At 39.6% G+C, this 12,755-nt stretch overlaps 1 protein-coding gene across 6 annotated transcripts in view; it reads right to left on the bottom strand.

Moving 5' to 3' along the window:
• The window catches only part of si (sucrase-isomaltase), a 236,353-nt gene that overhangs the window by 62,854 nt on the left and 160,744 nt on the right, over positions 1 to 12,755 (bottom strand). For all 6 annotated transcript variants that reach the window (XM_087993626.1, XM_087993627.1, XM_087993628.1 and 3 more), the window contains exons 25-27: positions 12,416 to 12,559; positions 3,446 to 3,661; positions 991 to 1,145 (exon numbers count right to left, since the gene is read on the bottom strand). In XM_087993626.1, the coding sequence (XP_087849752.1) occupies positions 991 to 1,145; positions 3,446 to 3,661; positions 12,416 to 12,559 (515 nt within the window). The remainder of the gene's footprint in view (positions 1 to 990; positions 1,146 to 3,445; positions 3,662 to 12,415; positions 12,560 to 12,755) is intronic.

The following is a 12,755-nucleotide window of genomic DNA, read 5'->3' as shown; positions in this document are numbered from 1 at the left end:
GACTCACTGGCCCATAGTATCCTGGATCTCTTCCCTTGCCTCCATCAGTATCCTGGGACAGATCACATCAGGCCCTGATAAGATTATCTACCTTCAAGTTTTTCAAGAACCTTAACACCAACATGCCCCAGAATATCAATATACCCCACCCTAAACTTACCATCATCCATGTTGTTATCTTTGATAAAACCAATGCAAAGTACTCACTGAGAACCTCACCCACTTCCTCTGGCTCCCAGGATAAATTCCCTCCTTTCTCCTTGAGTGGGCATTACACTTTCTCTAGCTACCATCTTTCTGAGATAATAATCAATGAATTTTCTACATGCCTATAGCTAATAATTAACCTAAGTATTTCTGTAACCATTTCTGTAACCAAGCTGTTATTTTAAGAGTTTTTGAGGCCTGATTTTAGGGTAAGTCAGTTTTGTGTGTGGCTAATTGATGTTTTTTGGTTATTTTAGACTGTTTTGTGATGTAGCAAGATAATTAACTAGGCATTAAGCTTTCAAAGAGATTCATAATAATTTTTAAAACATTCACAATTTGCTCAAAGACAAATTCTCAAGAAAAATAATAACAAATTACTCAGTTGTAGCAAAAAGAGAGACAATTTTATGGCTGAGCTGAAAACCTTTGATGGTTATATAAACTTGCAAAAGTTTACATTAAAAGTATCACTGAAAGCATTGCTTCTTTGTAAGCAGTATTCAATCATATTGAATCCAGTAGCTCAATTTAAAAAAAAAATCAATCAGTTCTGAAAAGCTAGAGTCAGCTGTTGCGGATTTAGTTCATTGCTTTGTTAGCTAGGACTTATTTTATTAGAAGGATCATCTGCTATAATCAGGTTCCACTATGTTCTTTGTTGCATCGATTACTTGTATCTCATTACTATTTATCTCTCTTTGTGTACGAGAATTTGAAAGTTATTATCAGTACTGGTTGTAAAATCAGAAATAAAATATGATCCGAAAACCCGTTACTCACATCACTGCACCCGTACTCTTCCTTTTGACCAGGATTCCAAATGGAAAATCGACAACTTGAACCTCATAAAGTCTTGTAGAATTATCATGTTGTGTCCTTTTGGGAATGTTTAGCTGGATTGGAACCTCAAATCGTTTCGCCTTTGGGTCAAAAATCTGGAGAAAAATTAAGTTTTGTCATTAATATCCTTAAATTCTAGCAGTTAACAAGTATTATCGTAGCAACCTTACTTGTGACATATTCTGGTGCTCAGGAATAAAAGAAGTCCTACATTGCTATCTTACTGTTATTGTACTCTTATGAGGAGGACAATAATTTTATCTAACAGTGTAGGCCATCCTTATTCCCTCAACAAGCAATATTAAAACATAAAAACGTAGAAAAATAGAAAACAGAAGCACAGTAGGCAATTTGGCTGTTTAAGCCTGTTTCTCCATTCAATATCATCATGACTGATTATCCAATTCAGTGTCCTGTTCTCAAATTAAAATTTATTTCATTTCCTGTTTGTGGGATAATGTGTCAATCTTGGCTTAGTTTTTACACTTGTTCTCAGACTATAGTCAGCATGAACAAAACTACACTTCTTTGGCCAGTGAAAGAGATGTTGGATCTTCCCTGCAAACCACTGGAATCCTCATGATGATGGCACACACTGGATGGTGTTAAAATGAAGATTTGGGATATTGGTTCACTGAAGATAAAGGAGCAATGATTAATATCCCAATCATTGTGGTACATGACTTGATGGAGAACAAGGAGGTCATAATGTTTCCATTACATCAATGCTCATATCCTCCTCAGTAGTAGGATTCAAAGGAAAGAGAGGTTATATGAAAACTGGTTTGGTAAATTGGAATAGTGCATTGTATGTATGTAGCTCAGGAGCAATGATGGGAAATACAGAAATTGAGTTCAAGACAGTAGTACTGCACATGTGGTCAAGTCTGTCAAGGCATTCACAGGAGCTATGAGCAGTGTGATTACATCAAATCACCTTTGGTGTGTAGTCTAGCATACATGATTTGAGCCTTATAGATGGTAGACAGGTTTAAGAGATGTGACAAGGTATTCATTGCACAGCACAAAGTTTCTGACCACCGTGGACATGGAATTGACATGAAAAAAAGGATGATTTCACAGTGTATTTTACAATGAGAAAAACAGTAAAATACAGTGCAAATCTTTTCCACTGTTACCACAATCCAGCACCATTTTGAATAGTTTAAGAAAAAATGAAAAGTAGGAAGATGGTGCTTAAAGACAGTCCACCAGTCCTGAGCCAGCGCATCACTACAACACCTGTACCACTGTCCCTCCTCCACCGCCCTGCTGCCATCTACTCTGGACCCTATCAACATTGAAGTCATCATTCTTCAGGCAACATGTTTCACCGCTGGGCCAATTCTCTTTTGCCACCACCTCACTGGACCTGCCCTTGTCCGGATGCATATCCCACCACTGGGCCCACTTTATTGATGACACTGTGATGCCCATCCACCACTGCTTCACCGATGCCAGACTCAACCAATGACAAAGTCACTGACCCTCAGGTGCCACTTTTCGCTGCTGGACATTCCTCACCAATGTAACCGCCACCAGTGTAGCAGCTGCCAATTTTAATGCCAGGTCCTGTGCACACCCCAGAAATGTAAGCTAAATCACGAGGTGCACGCTGGGATTTCTAGCTGCCATTGATGCTGTCTGAGCTCAGGACAAGAGATAAGTAAAAGAAAGGAGAAGAAAAGAAAACAAGGAAAGAGAAATAAAGAAGAGAAAAGCTGTCGGAGTGGACGAGCCTTGACTCAGGTATAATTGGATGCAATTTGTTCAGGTTGGCGGCTGAGGCTGAAATGTTTTTCAGAATTTTAATGTTCTAATACCTGCAAAATATATCTTTGTAGTCAATGGCACCCTGCACCATAGGAAAGTTTATTGTACTGAAAATTCCATTTGCACATTCCTCTTCCTTCTGTCTGGTCACAGGAACATTATTAACTTCCTTTTCCTATTACTCACCACATTATGCTACAAAAGATGCTGTACTGAGAGATGTTTGGCATGCCAACTGCTCTAGTTTGAAGAGGTTCAGGGCCGTGGTAATCTTTGTAGTCACTGCCAATGCCGTGTTTAACCTCGTTTGATGCTGCAAGTGACAGATCTTCATGACAGGGAGATGTTCCTGTTTTTATATTTGATTATGTTTTTTCCTAGTTTAGCCTAAGATAAGAGAATTGTTGTCTGAAGTCTCTGGGTGGGGAAGGCCTTCCTGCTGACAGCCCATATTTCTACTTTCCATTTAGATTATTGCATGTGAAAGATTTTGAGGCACAAATGTTATTTACTCAAAGAACAACATTGAATTACCAGGAGCAGACTATAAATTTAACATGTCTTCTATTTAATTGTAAACTTCCCAGCTTTCTTGACTTTCATTCTTTCATTGAAATCCTACCTTAAAATTCAACATATGGTCATTCAGGTATGTGACATCAACTTGCAGAATTTGCACAGTTGGGGTAATGCCTTGGTAACGTTCTGGATATGCTTTATTTCTCATAATTTCAGCTGTCATTCCACGTTCTGTTACTGTAATTCCCTTGTCTTTGTTCAGGAGGTAACCGTAGTCTTTCTCATAAAAGCAGTATGGTTCAGAAACTTCGGGACTGCTCTGCAAAGAGAGAAACCCAGGTTTCATATCAAATAAATGAGGAGAAAATACAAGTTTGTTTAAACTAATGCATTTAAATATTTGTCAACAGATGTGAAGTAATATCTCAATATCTCAGATTCATCTAACAGAGTTATTGACCTTTTTGTACCGCTGCTTCAATTTAGATCATTGATAATTTGTTCCCTCACTAAAAAGCAATGCTTAATTTATTATTTTCATAACGTTAAACATTATGGGCAAATCCTTGAGGAGCTTGAGCAATATGGGCTATTGTAGAATGTGTGGTAGTATCAGGTGACAAATCCACTGATCTCAAGATCATTTTGCTTCACATATGCTTTTGAGAGACAATGTACCACGAATCTCACTAGGCAGTGGCAAGATGCCAGTGAACAGGAATTAGCTTTGTTAAATGCCTTGTTAATGTCACAACATACCTCATTAATATCCAGACTCAATTCTTGTCAAACTCATGAACCAAACGAGATGTCTGGAAACCAGAGCAAGAACCTTGCTCGAAATTACCTCCAGGTTAGATCCTGGCAGCAACATCTCAAGGCATGAGACATGGGCAGCAGGCACATACACAGTTTATGTACAACCATTGGCATCCAGCATCTGCCAATGTATCACAATCATCATGGCATCTCTTCACCTGGTGGGATAGTTGTTCATTGCTTGCTCCAAATTACCTCCAGGTTGGATACTGCCAGCAACATCTCAAGCATTGACATGGGCAGCAGTCACACACACCATTCATGTACAACCATTGGCATCCAGCATCTGCCAATGCATCACAACCATCATGGAACCTCTCCAATATTTTGTCATGCTGCTTTTAAGACACAGACTTGCATTGAAGAACATACCAGCAGCTAGCATTGAGAAGATTGCCACAAGGATACCTTGCTGCAGGGACAGGCACCCAACTCAACGATGGACTAGGCTGCATCTCAAGGCTTATCTGCTTGTCCATGAACAATAGTTCACGTTGTGCCCAGCTGTATACTCACACCATTCATGCCTTACCTTGCCGTGCCATGCTATGCTAAGCCAGTTAGCATGTTAGTGCTTCAGAGAGAGCCAAAAACTCTCATTTCTGCCATTTTGAGGAACTATTTTGGTTCTATTAGGTTAGGGACACAGGAGAGATATAGTCCAGGGACTTGACCATTGTCAGCCATCAGATTGAGACACTCACTGTCAAGGGATGCGGGGATCTGTCTGAATGCAGCCAAGGGAGTAAGCAACAATTCCTTCTACAGTACCAACAGCAGCAATCAGTGGTGTCATGTATCATCAGTTGTGGAGCTGTGAAATAGTGGCCAGGTATCTAGTCAGACATGTCAAGGAGCTGCTGAGTGATGTTGGTCTAAGGTCTGGGCCAAATACAGTCTGTGGTTGGAGAGGCAGGGGTGGGGTTTGGTGGAGTAATGTCAATCATTAAAGAAGCTGCAAGGGGAGGCTTGTATGGGCAGTGTTGAGAACACTGTCAAACTAAGTGGGGAATCAAGACTGGAAGGTCAGGAGATGTAATAGCATTTGTGGAGGTGGGAGCAAGGACAGTTATGGGGTAGCTCAAGGGTATGAAGATCAGCATCAGAGGGCAAGGTACACGACAGAAGGCAGATTATTGGTGGTGACCATGTCCATGGCCTCCACAGGGGGTTTGTAGAGGATAAGGGTTGGTAAGGTTAATGTGTAATGTTAGGTTTGAGGAGAAGAGAGGTCAATTAGAGATGAAGTTTAATGTGGTAGGCATACACAGTAGGGAGATGGGGGGTAAATGGTGGTAAAAATAGACAGAGACTCTGGAGGGTTACTTGACAGTGAGGCAGGTACATTGCTGAGGAGCTGTCTTCCCTGTCGTCACTTGCCATTTTCTAAATGAGAAATGCAATTAGAAATTGGTTGGGTAAATGGCCAGGGAGGACAGGGTTAGAGTCAGCTTGATGGATGAAAATGTGGGATCAACATCTTCTGCTCATTATGACATGTAATGGGCATACTCCAGCTACATCTCAATTGTAAATATTTCTTCTCACATGGTCAGAAGTCAGATGACACCAGATTATAGTCCAACAGATTTATTTGAAATCACAAGCTTTCTGGGTGTTGTCCCTTCATCAGGTGGAGTGGGAGAAAAGCACACAGGCACAGAGTTTATAGGCAGAGAGATCAATGGGCAGAGAGATCAAAAGATCATATAAATGGTCTGAGTAGGATGTCAACAAGCCAAATAATAGATCTCGGCAGGTGATTAAAGTGTCAGATGGTGTGAGTAAAGTGTCAACAGCTGAATAACAAGCAAAGGGATGATCTATAATCCGATTAAATGAGGCAGAACAATAATTATAAAACATTAAAAATAAGGTGATGCTGGAGACAAACCAAATGACTGAAATAACATGATAGGAATGGGAGTTGCACTGTGAGGGTCTAACCAAATTAATACGTAATCCAAAAATGTACAAATTAATTAAGGTAGAGAGATCATAGCAATTTACCAAGGTGCTAGTGTCGAAACAGAACAGTAAAAGAAATTACAGACACAGAACAGTGTGGTGGGGTTACATGTAGTACAAATTAATCCAAGATCACAATTGAGTATTTGGTTTGCCTCCTGCATCACCTTCTTTTTTACTTTTTTGTAATTATCTCTCTGCCTCACTTAATCAGATTATAGGTCATCCCTTCACTCGTTATTCAGCTGTTGACACTTTACTCACACTGTCTGACACAGTGATCACCTGCAGAGATTTATTATTCCACACTTCACTCACGCCACTTGTATGATCTTTTGCTCTGGATTAGTGGTGCTGGAAGAGCACAGCAGATCTTTTAATCTCTCTGCCCATTGATCTCTCTGCCTATAAATACTGTGCCTGTGTGCTTCTCTCCCACTCCACCTGATGAAGGGGCAATGCCTCACAAGCTTGTGATTTCAAATAAACCTGTCGAACTATAAGACCAGAAGACCATAAGACATAGGAGGGGAAGTAAAGCCATCCGGCCCATCGAGTCCACTCCGCCATTCAATCATGGCTGATAGGCATTTCAACTCCACTTACCCGCATTCTCCCCGTAGTCCTTAATTCCTTGTGACATTTAGCGTCCCAGCCTCCACTGCACTCTGTGGCAATGAATTCCACAGGCCCACCACTCTCTGGCTGAAGAAATGTCTCTGCATTTCTGTTCTGAATTTACCCCCTCTAATTCTAAGGCTGTGTCCACAGGTCCTAGTCTCCTCGCCTAACGGAAACAATTTTCTAGTGTCCACCCTCTGCAAGCCATGTATTATCTTGTAAGTTTCTATTAGATCTCCCCTTAATCTTCTAAATTCCAATGAATACAATCCCAGGATCCTCAGCCGTTCCTCATATGTTAGACCTACCATTCCAGGGATCATCCGTGCGAATCTCCGCTGGACACGCTCCAGTGCCAGTATGTCCTTCCTGAGGTGTGGGGACCAAAACTGGACACAGTACTCCAAATGGGGCCTAACCAGAGCTTTATAAAGTCTCAGGAGCACAACAGTGCTTCTATATTCCAACCCTCTTGAAATAATTGACAACATTGCATTCGCTTTCTTAATCACGGTCTCAACCTGCATGTTTACCTTTAGAGAATCCTCAACTAGCACTCCCAGATCCCTCTGTACTTTGGCTTTACGAATTTTCTCACTGTTTAGAAAGTAATCCATGCTTCTATTCTTTTTTCCAAAGTGCAAGACCTCGCATTTGCTTACATTGAATTCCATCAGCCATTTCCTGGACCACTCCTCCAAACTGTCTAGATCCTTCTGCAGCCTCCCCACTTCCTCAGTACTACCTGCCTGTCCACCTAACTTTGTATCATCGGCAAACTTCACTAGAATGCCCCCAGTCCCTTCATCCAGATCATTAATATATAATGTGAACAGCTGCGGCCCCAACACTGAACCCTGTGGGACACCGCTTGTCACCGGCTGCCATTCTGAAAAAGAACCTTTTATCCCAACTCTCTGCCTTCTGTCAGACAGCCAATCCTCAATCCATACCAGTAGCTCACCTCGAACACCATGGGCCCTCACCTTGCTCAGCAGCCTCCCATGTGGCACCTTATCAAAGGCCTTTTGGAAGTCTAGGTAGACCACATCCACTGGGTTTCCCCAGTCTAATCTACTTGTCACCTCTTCAAAGAACTCCAAAAGGTTTGTCAGGCACGACCTCCCCTTACTAAATCCATGTTGACTTGTTCTAATCCGACCCTGCTCTTCCAAGAATTTAGAAACCTCATCCTTAATGATGGATTCTAGAATTTTACCAACAACCGAGGTTAGGTTAATAGGCCTATAATTTTCCATCTTTTGCCTTGATCCTTTCTTGAACAAGGGGGTTACAACAGCGATCTTCCAATCATCCGGGACTTTCCCTGACTCCAGTGACTTTTGAAAGATCTCAACCAACGTCTCCGCTATTTCCTCAGCCACCTCCCTCAGAACTCTAGGATGTAACCCATCAGGGCCAGGAGATTTATCAATTTTAAGACCTTTTAGCTTTTCTAGCACTTTCTCTTTTGTAATGGCAACCATACTCAACTCAGCCCCCTGACTCCCTTTAATTGTTGGGATATTACTCATGTCTTCCACTGTGAAGACTGACGCAAAGTACTTATTAAGTTCTCCTGCTATTTCCTTATCTCCCATCACTAGGCTTCCAGCATCAGTTTGAAGTGGCCCAATGTCTACTCTTGCCTGTCGTTTGTTTCTTATGTATTGAAAGAAACTTTCACTATCATTTCTAATATTACTGGCTAGCCTACCTTCATATTTGATCCTCTCCTTCCTTATTTCTCTCTTTGTTATCCTCTGTTTGTTTTTGTAGCCTTCCCAATCTTCTGATTCCCCAGTGCTCTTGGCCACTTTATAGGCTCTCTCTTTTTCTTTGATAGATTTCCTGACTTCCTTTGTCAGCCATGGCTGCCTAATCCCTCCCCAGATAATCTTTCTCTTCTTGGGGATGAACCTCTGTACTGTGTCCTCAATTTTACCCACAAACTCCTGCCATTTTTGCTCTACTGTCTTCCCTGCTAGGCTCTGCTTCCAGTCTATTTTCGTCAGTTCCTCTCTCATGCCCTCATAATTACCTTTATTTAACAGTAACACCATTACATCCGATTTTGCCTTCTCTCTTTCAAACTGCAGACTGAACTCTACCATATTATGATTGCTGCTTCCTAAGTGTTCCCTTACTTTAAGATTTTTTATAAAGTCTGGTTCATTATATAGCACTAGGTCCAGAATAGCCTGCTCCCTTGTGGGCTCCATGACAAGCTGTTCCAAAACAGCTATAACCTGGTGTCATCTGCATTCTGATGTTACCCACCCCAGTCCAACACTGGCACCTCCACATCACATCTTCTCACACATGCAATGTATGCAGATTAAATGTGATGCTGCATCAAATTTTGGTCAAACATGGAATATAAAATGGCATAAAATATGCTTTGTAATTCCTTGAATAGCTGGTTTGACAATGGGGGCAACTTGCACAGTCATACAAATGATACCTAGCTCTACTCTAAAGTTATAGGTGGTTGGTGCCACTCTAATGTGCATGAGACACAACTTCCTTCATGTGATGAGCTATAAGATCAAGATAAATTTTGTAATAAAATCCACTTCCTTACCAATAACCTCATCCACTGTGCCAATGATTCAGTTACAATTAAAAAGACAATCCCAAACCTTGGAACATATGTTAGTTCCAAAATAAGTTGCAATCCTCATTCCCTGTCCTTCAGAATGATCGCTCATTTCTACCTTCACAACATTTCTGCTGATATGCTTATTCACAGTTTTTATTATCACTTGCTTCAATTATCCTAATTACCTTCTGTTGAATTTCCCATCTACCATCCTTCATTGACTTTAACAATGCTAAAAGTAACAGTTTTAATCTGGTATTAATGTCTGTTCTAAATAATCCCTTCAATGATTCACTCCAGATTCAACAATGCGTCAACTTTAAAATTGCTGTCTTTACCTTCAAATCTCTCCACAGCTTCATTCTATCCTATTTTGGTAGCCTCTGAGTTTTAAATTTCATCTTATTATGATATGGATTATATGATTTGGGGTATACACATATATATTTAATATAATTTTATGTTAAATTTGGATCATGATATAATGACATATGGGTTTTTCTTTGTGTCTGAGGGATTTAATAATTAACTTGAGTGTTCTTGTAGCCATGGTGATTTTCAAAAACACAGTTTGAAGAGGCTAGATTTCAGAACTATTGGGTTTTCATTTTTCTGAGGAGGGTTGAGGATTTCGCAACTAAGCAAATGTGCCTCAATATTTCAGTTAGAAATTTCTGACTTTTTTTTGCTTAGGGAAAACACTCATAGTTTAGTGAGAGAGAGATCTTTTTTAGTTTTATTTTCAGATCATGGCAGTTTTGCATATCTTTCATGTGTAAAGTTGCTTCTGAGAAAATGGGAAGATAATTTAATTTGTTAATGAGAGATTACCTTAAAGTAAAGGTTACTGATAGTTTCACACTGAAAGTGTTAAAACAAAATCAAGAAGAGGTTATGTGAAGGTGTGAATATTTAAGTTCAGGTGAATGATTGCTTTAGGAAGAAGCTATCAGATTTTCTAGAGACCCATCTAGCCATAAGAAAAAGATTTTTCTGGATGAATGCTGAAAAAGGGTGACCTTGGATGAGGTGCAGTGGTGCTTTTGAATCTGTAAAACAATGATTTTTGGAATTATTGGGATTTAATTTCACAGCTTGTTTCAAATTTTTTAAGCTTCTGGTACAAGTAAATAGTCTGGTTTATTCCATTTTGTTTTCATTTCACTTCATTCAGTGACTAATTTGTACTTGGGAGTTTGTTGATATTCCAATAGTTTGTCTATCCCTGAGTGAAGGAATATTTCTGTTGGAAGATTATTTTTCCAACTATTCTGTACTATATTACATTCAATGGTGCCCAGTTATATTGTTGTACAATATATCTAACATTTTTAAATTGCAAAAATATATTTTATTCATGAGCAATCTTTGTGCACATATATAGTTGCTGAAGCACTTCGCTACACTCTTTGCACATGAAAAGTAACAAACATTGGAATGTGACATTTCCTGCAGTTGCAAAAAACCCAAGGCATTTCTTACTTATGCAGGACAATATTTACAAACATTTGAGGCACCATGAGGGTCTGATAACTGACAGATCCCATTATACTTTTGCAGAAAGATGGTCTTTACCCTCTGTGCCTTGGCAGGGCTACCCCAAGCTTTAGTTAGTCCTGGACCATGGAATGTGCCGGTCGGCAACACTTAATCGAGGTCATTGGAAGACCAACCTATCTTGGGCACACCAAAGAGCATCTTCCACCAAGCTGATGGTCCTCCAGGAACAACTGATATTTTTCTCAGTGTGCATTCTGGGGAACAGACTGTAGAACACAAAGTCCTGTGTGACAGAGCTGTTTGGGACGATACTCAACAAAAACCATTGCATCTCTCTCCAGACCTTCTTTGTCAAGGCACATGCCAGTAGAAGATGTCTGGCAGTATCTTCACCAGCATAGCCATTTGAAGGCATAGTGCAGTGGCAGAGAGTGTCTGGGCATATGTGAAGGATCTCACAAATCATTCTTTTCACAGCAGCAAGCAAAATACATTTTCCCCTCTTCTGAAAGACCTTACTCCATTTAACTCCCTTATCCACCAATGACACATTTAAGTTATACCTCTAATTTTGAATTTTGCTGCCCTGTATGCTCATTTGTCGACGTCTGATTTCCAATGACAGTCAATTAAACAATATTCAAAATAGCTGACTCTAGAAAATGTTTCAGGTGCAGCCGTTGCTAATTTTTGGCTGATGACAGTAGTTGTGCATTCAGATCTGGCAGAAAATCCAAACAGAATGTGGAAAACCTCAGAAGGATTTTAATCAGCAAGCAAGTGGACCAAGAAAATAATAAACGTATGTACAACATTTTCTATTGGCTGGTGACTAACATTATAACTCTCTAAAATAGGTGCAGCCTACGAATGTGCGGAGCCCATACTACTAATTTCTTCTTTGCTATTTTTAACTTCAAAATCCATCAAATTTCATGTCTGACCTTTAAATACCAGCATTGAAGTGAACACATTTGCTTTATTATCAGGTTTGCTCAAGCTAATTGGTCAGAAAATCCAATAATAATATGGTAATACAGTAGAAGGTTGATTAGACCTTGACATATACATGATGCCTTTAGGGTTTCTTGCATACTCTTGGATTTTCCTGCATCTCTCATGGCAGCTACTTAAAATTGGGACCATGTTTGCCACTGATAATGGAATTCTAAATGTTCCCTTAAGAAAACATTTATCAGTATTTATTATTTGATATTGAAGATCATAAATTATCCTGACTGCCATGAGTCTGCAAAGCCTGGGGTGATAATGGTCTCATGTAGCTGCAGACTCAACTCTGCATCTAGTTGTGCACTTACATGAAGTTTGTGTGGAAGTGTTCATCCAGCTGATGATAAAAAATAATTGCATGCCATTTTTGAGCAACCTGAAATGCAACTGATGATCAAAATCATTCCCCAAACGCCTCACAAACTGATATTGCAAAGTACAAATCTGCATATTAAGATAATTTATGTATGTGTACACACTGAGATGCATATCAATGTATCCAACAAAATAACTTTTTGTCTTAAAATAATTTTCCGTCCATCGATTACTTACTGCCCATATACAACCCCGCTTTCGACAAGCAGCTTCATTTGCATGTTCTTCAGGATGACAGTCAATCCTTATTATTGAAGAAGAATTCCATTCTATTGAATATGATTCTCCTAGTTCTAGCTGAAGACCAGTAAAATAAGCAACCTATTTAGAGAAAAACACTTTTATTGGACAGGTCAATTAAATGGATATGATCCTTTTTAATCATTATTCTAAACAATGGTTTAAATAATGACCTTCATTCAGTACCTCATGCTTCTCTTGTGTATGAGAAGTCTATTTTCCAAAATAATACAGTTAATCATGTGAACTTAAAATTATTTGTAGTGTTTCAATTATT

This window comes from Chiloscyllium plagiosum, unplaced genomic scaffold (genome assembly GCF_037043375.1).
Source record: "Chiloscyllium plagiosum isolate Xiang-an unplaced genomic scaffold, Cpla_swu_hap1 HiC_scaffold_13, whole genome shotgun sequence".
Classification (NCBI taxonomy): domain Eukaryota; kingdom Metazoa; phylum Chordata; class Chondrichthyes; order Orectolobiformes; family Hemiscylliidae; genus Chiloscyllium; species Chiloscyllium plagiosum.
This window is presented reverse-complemented; position numbering and strand designations above follow the sequence as displayed.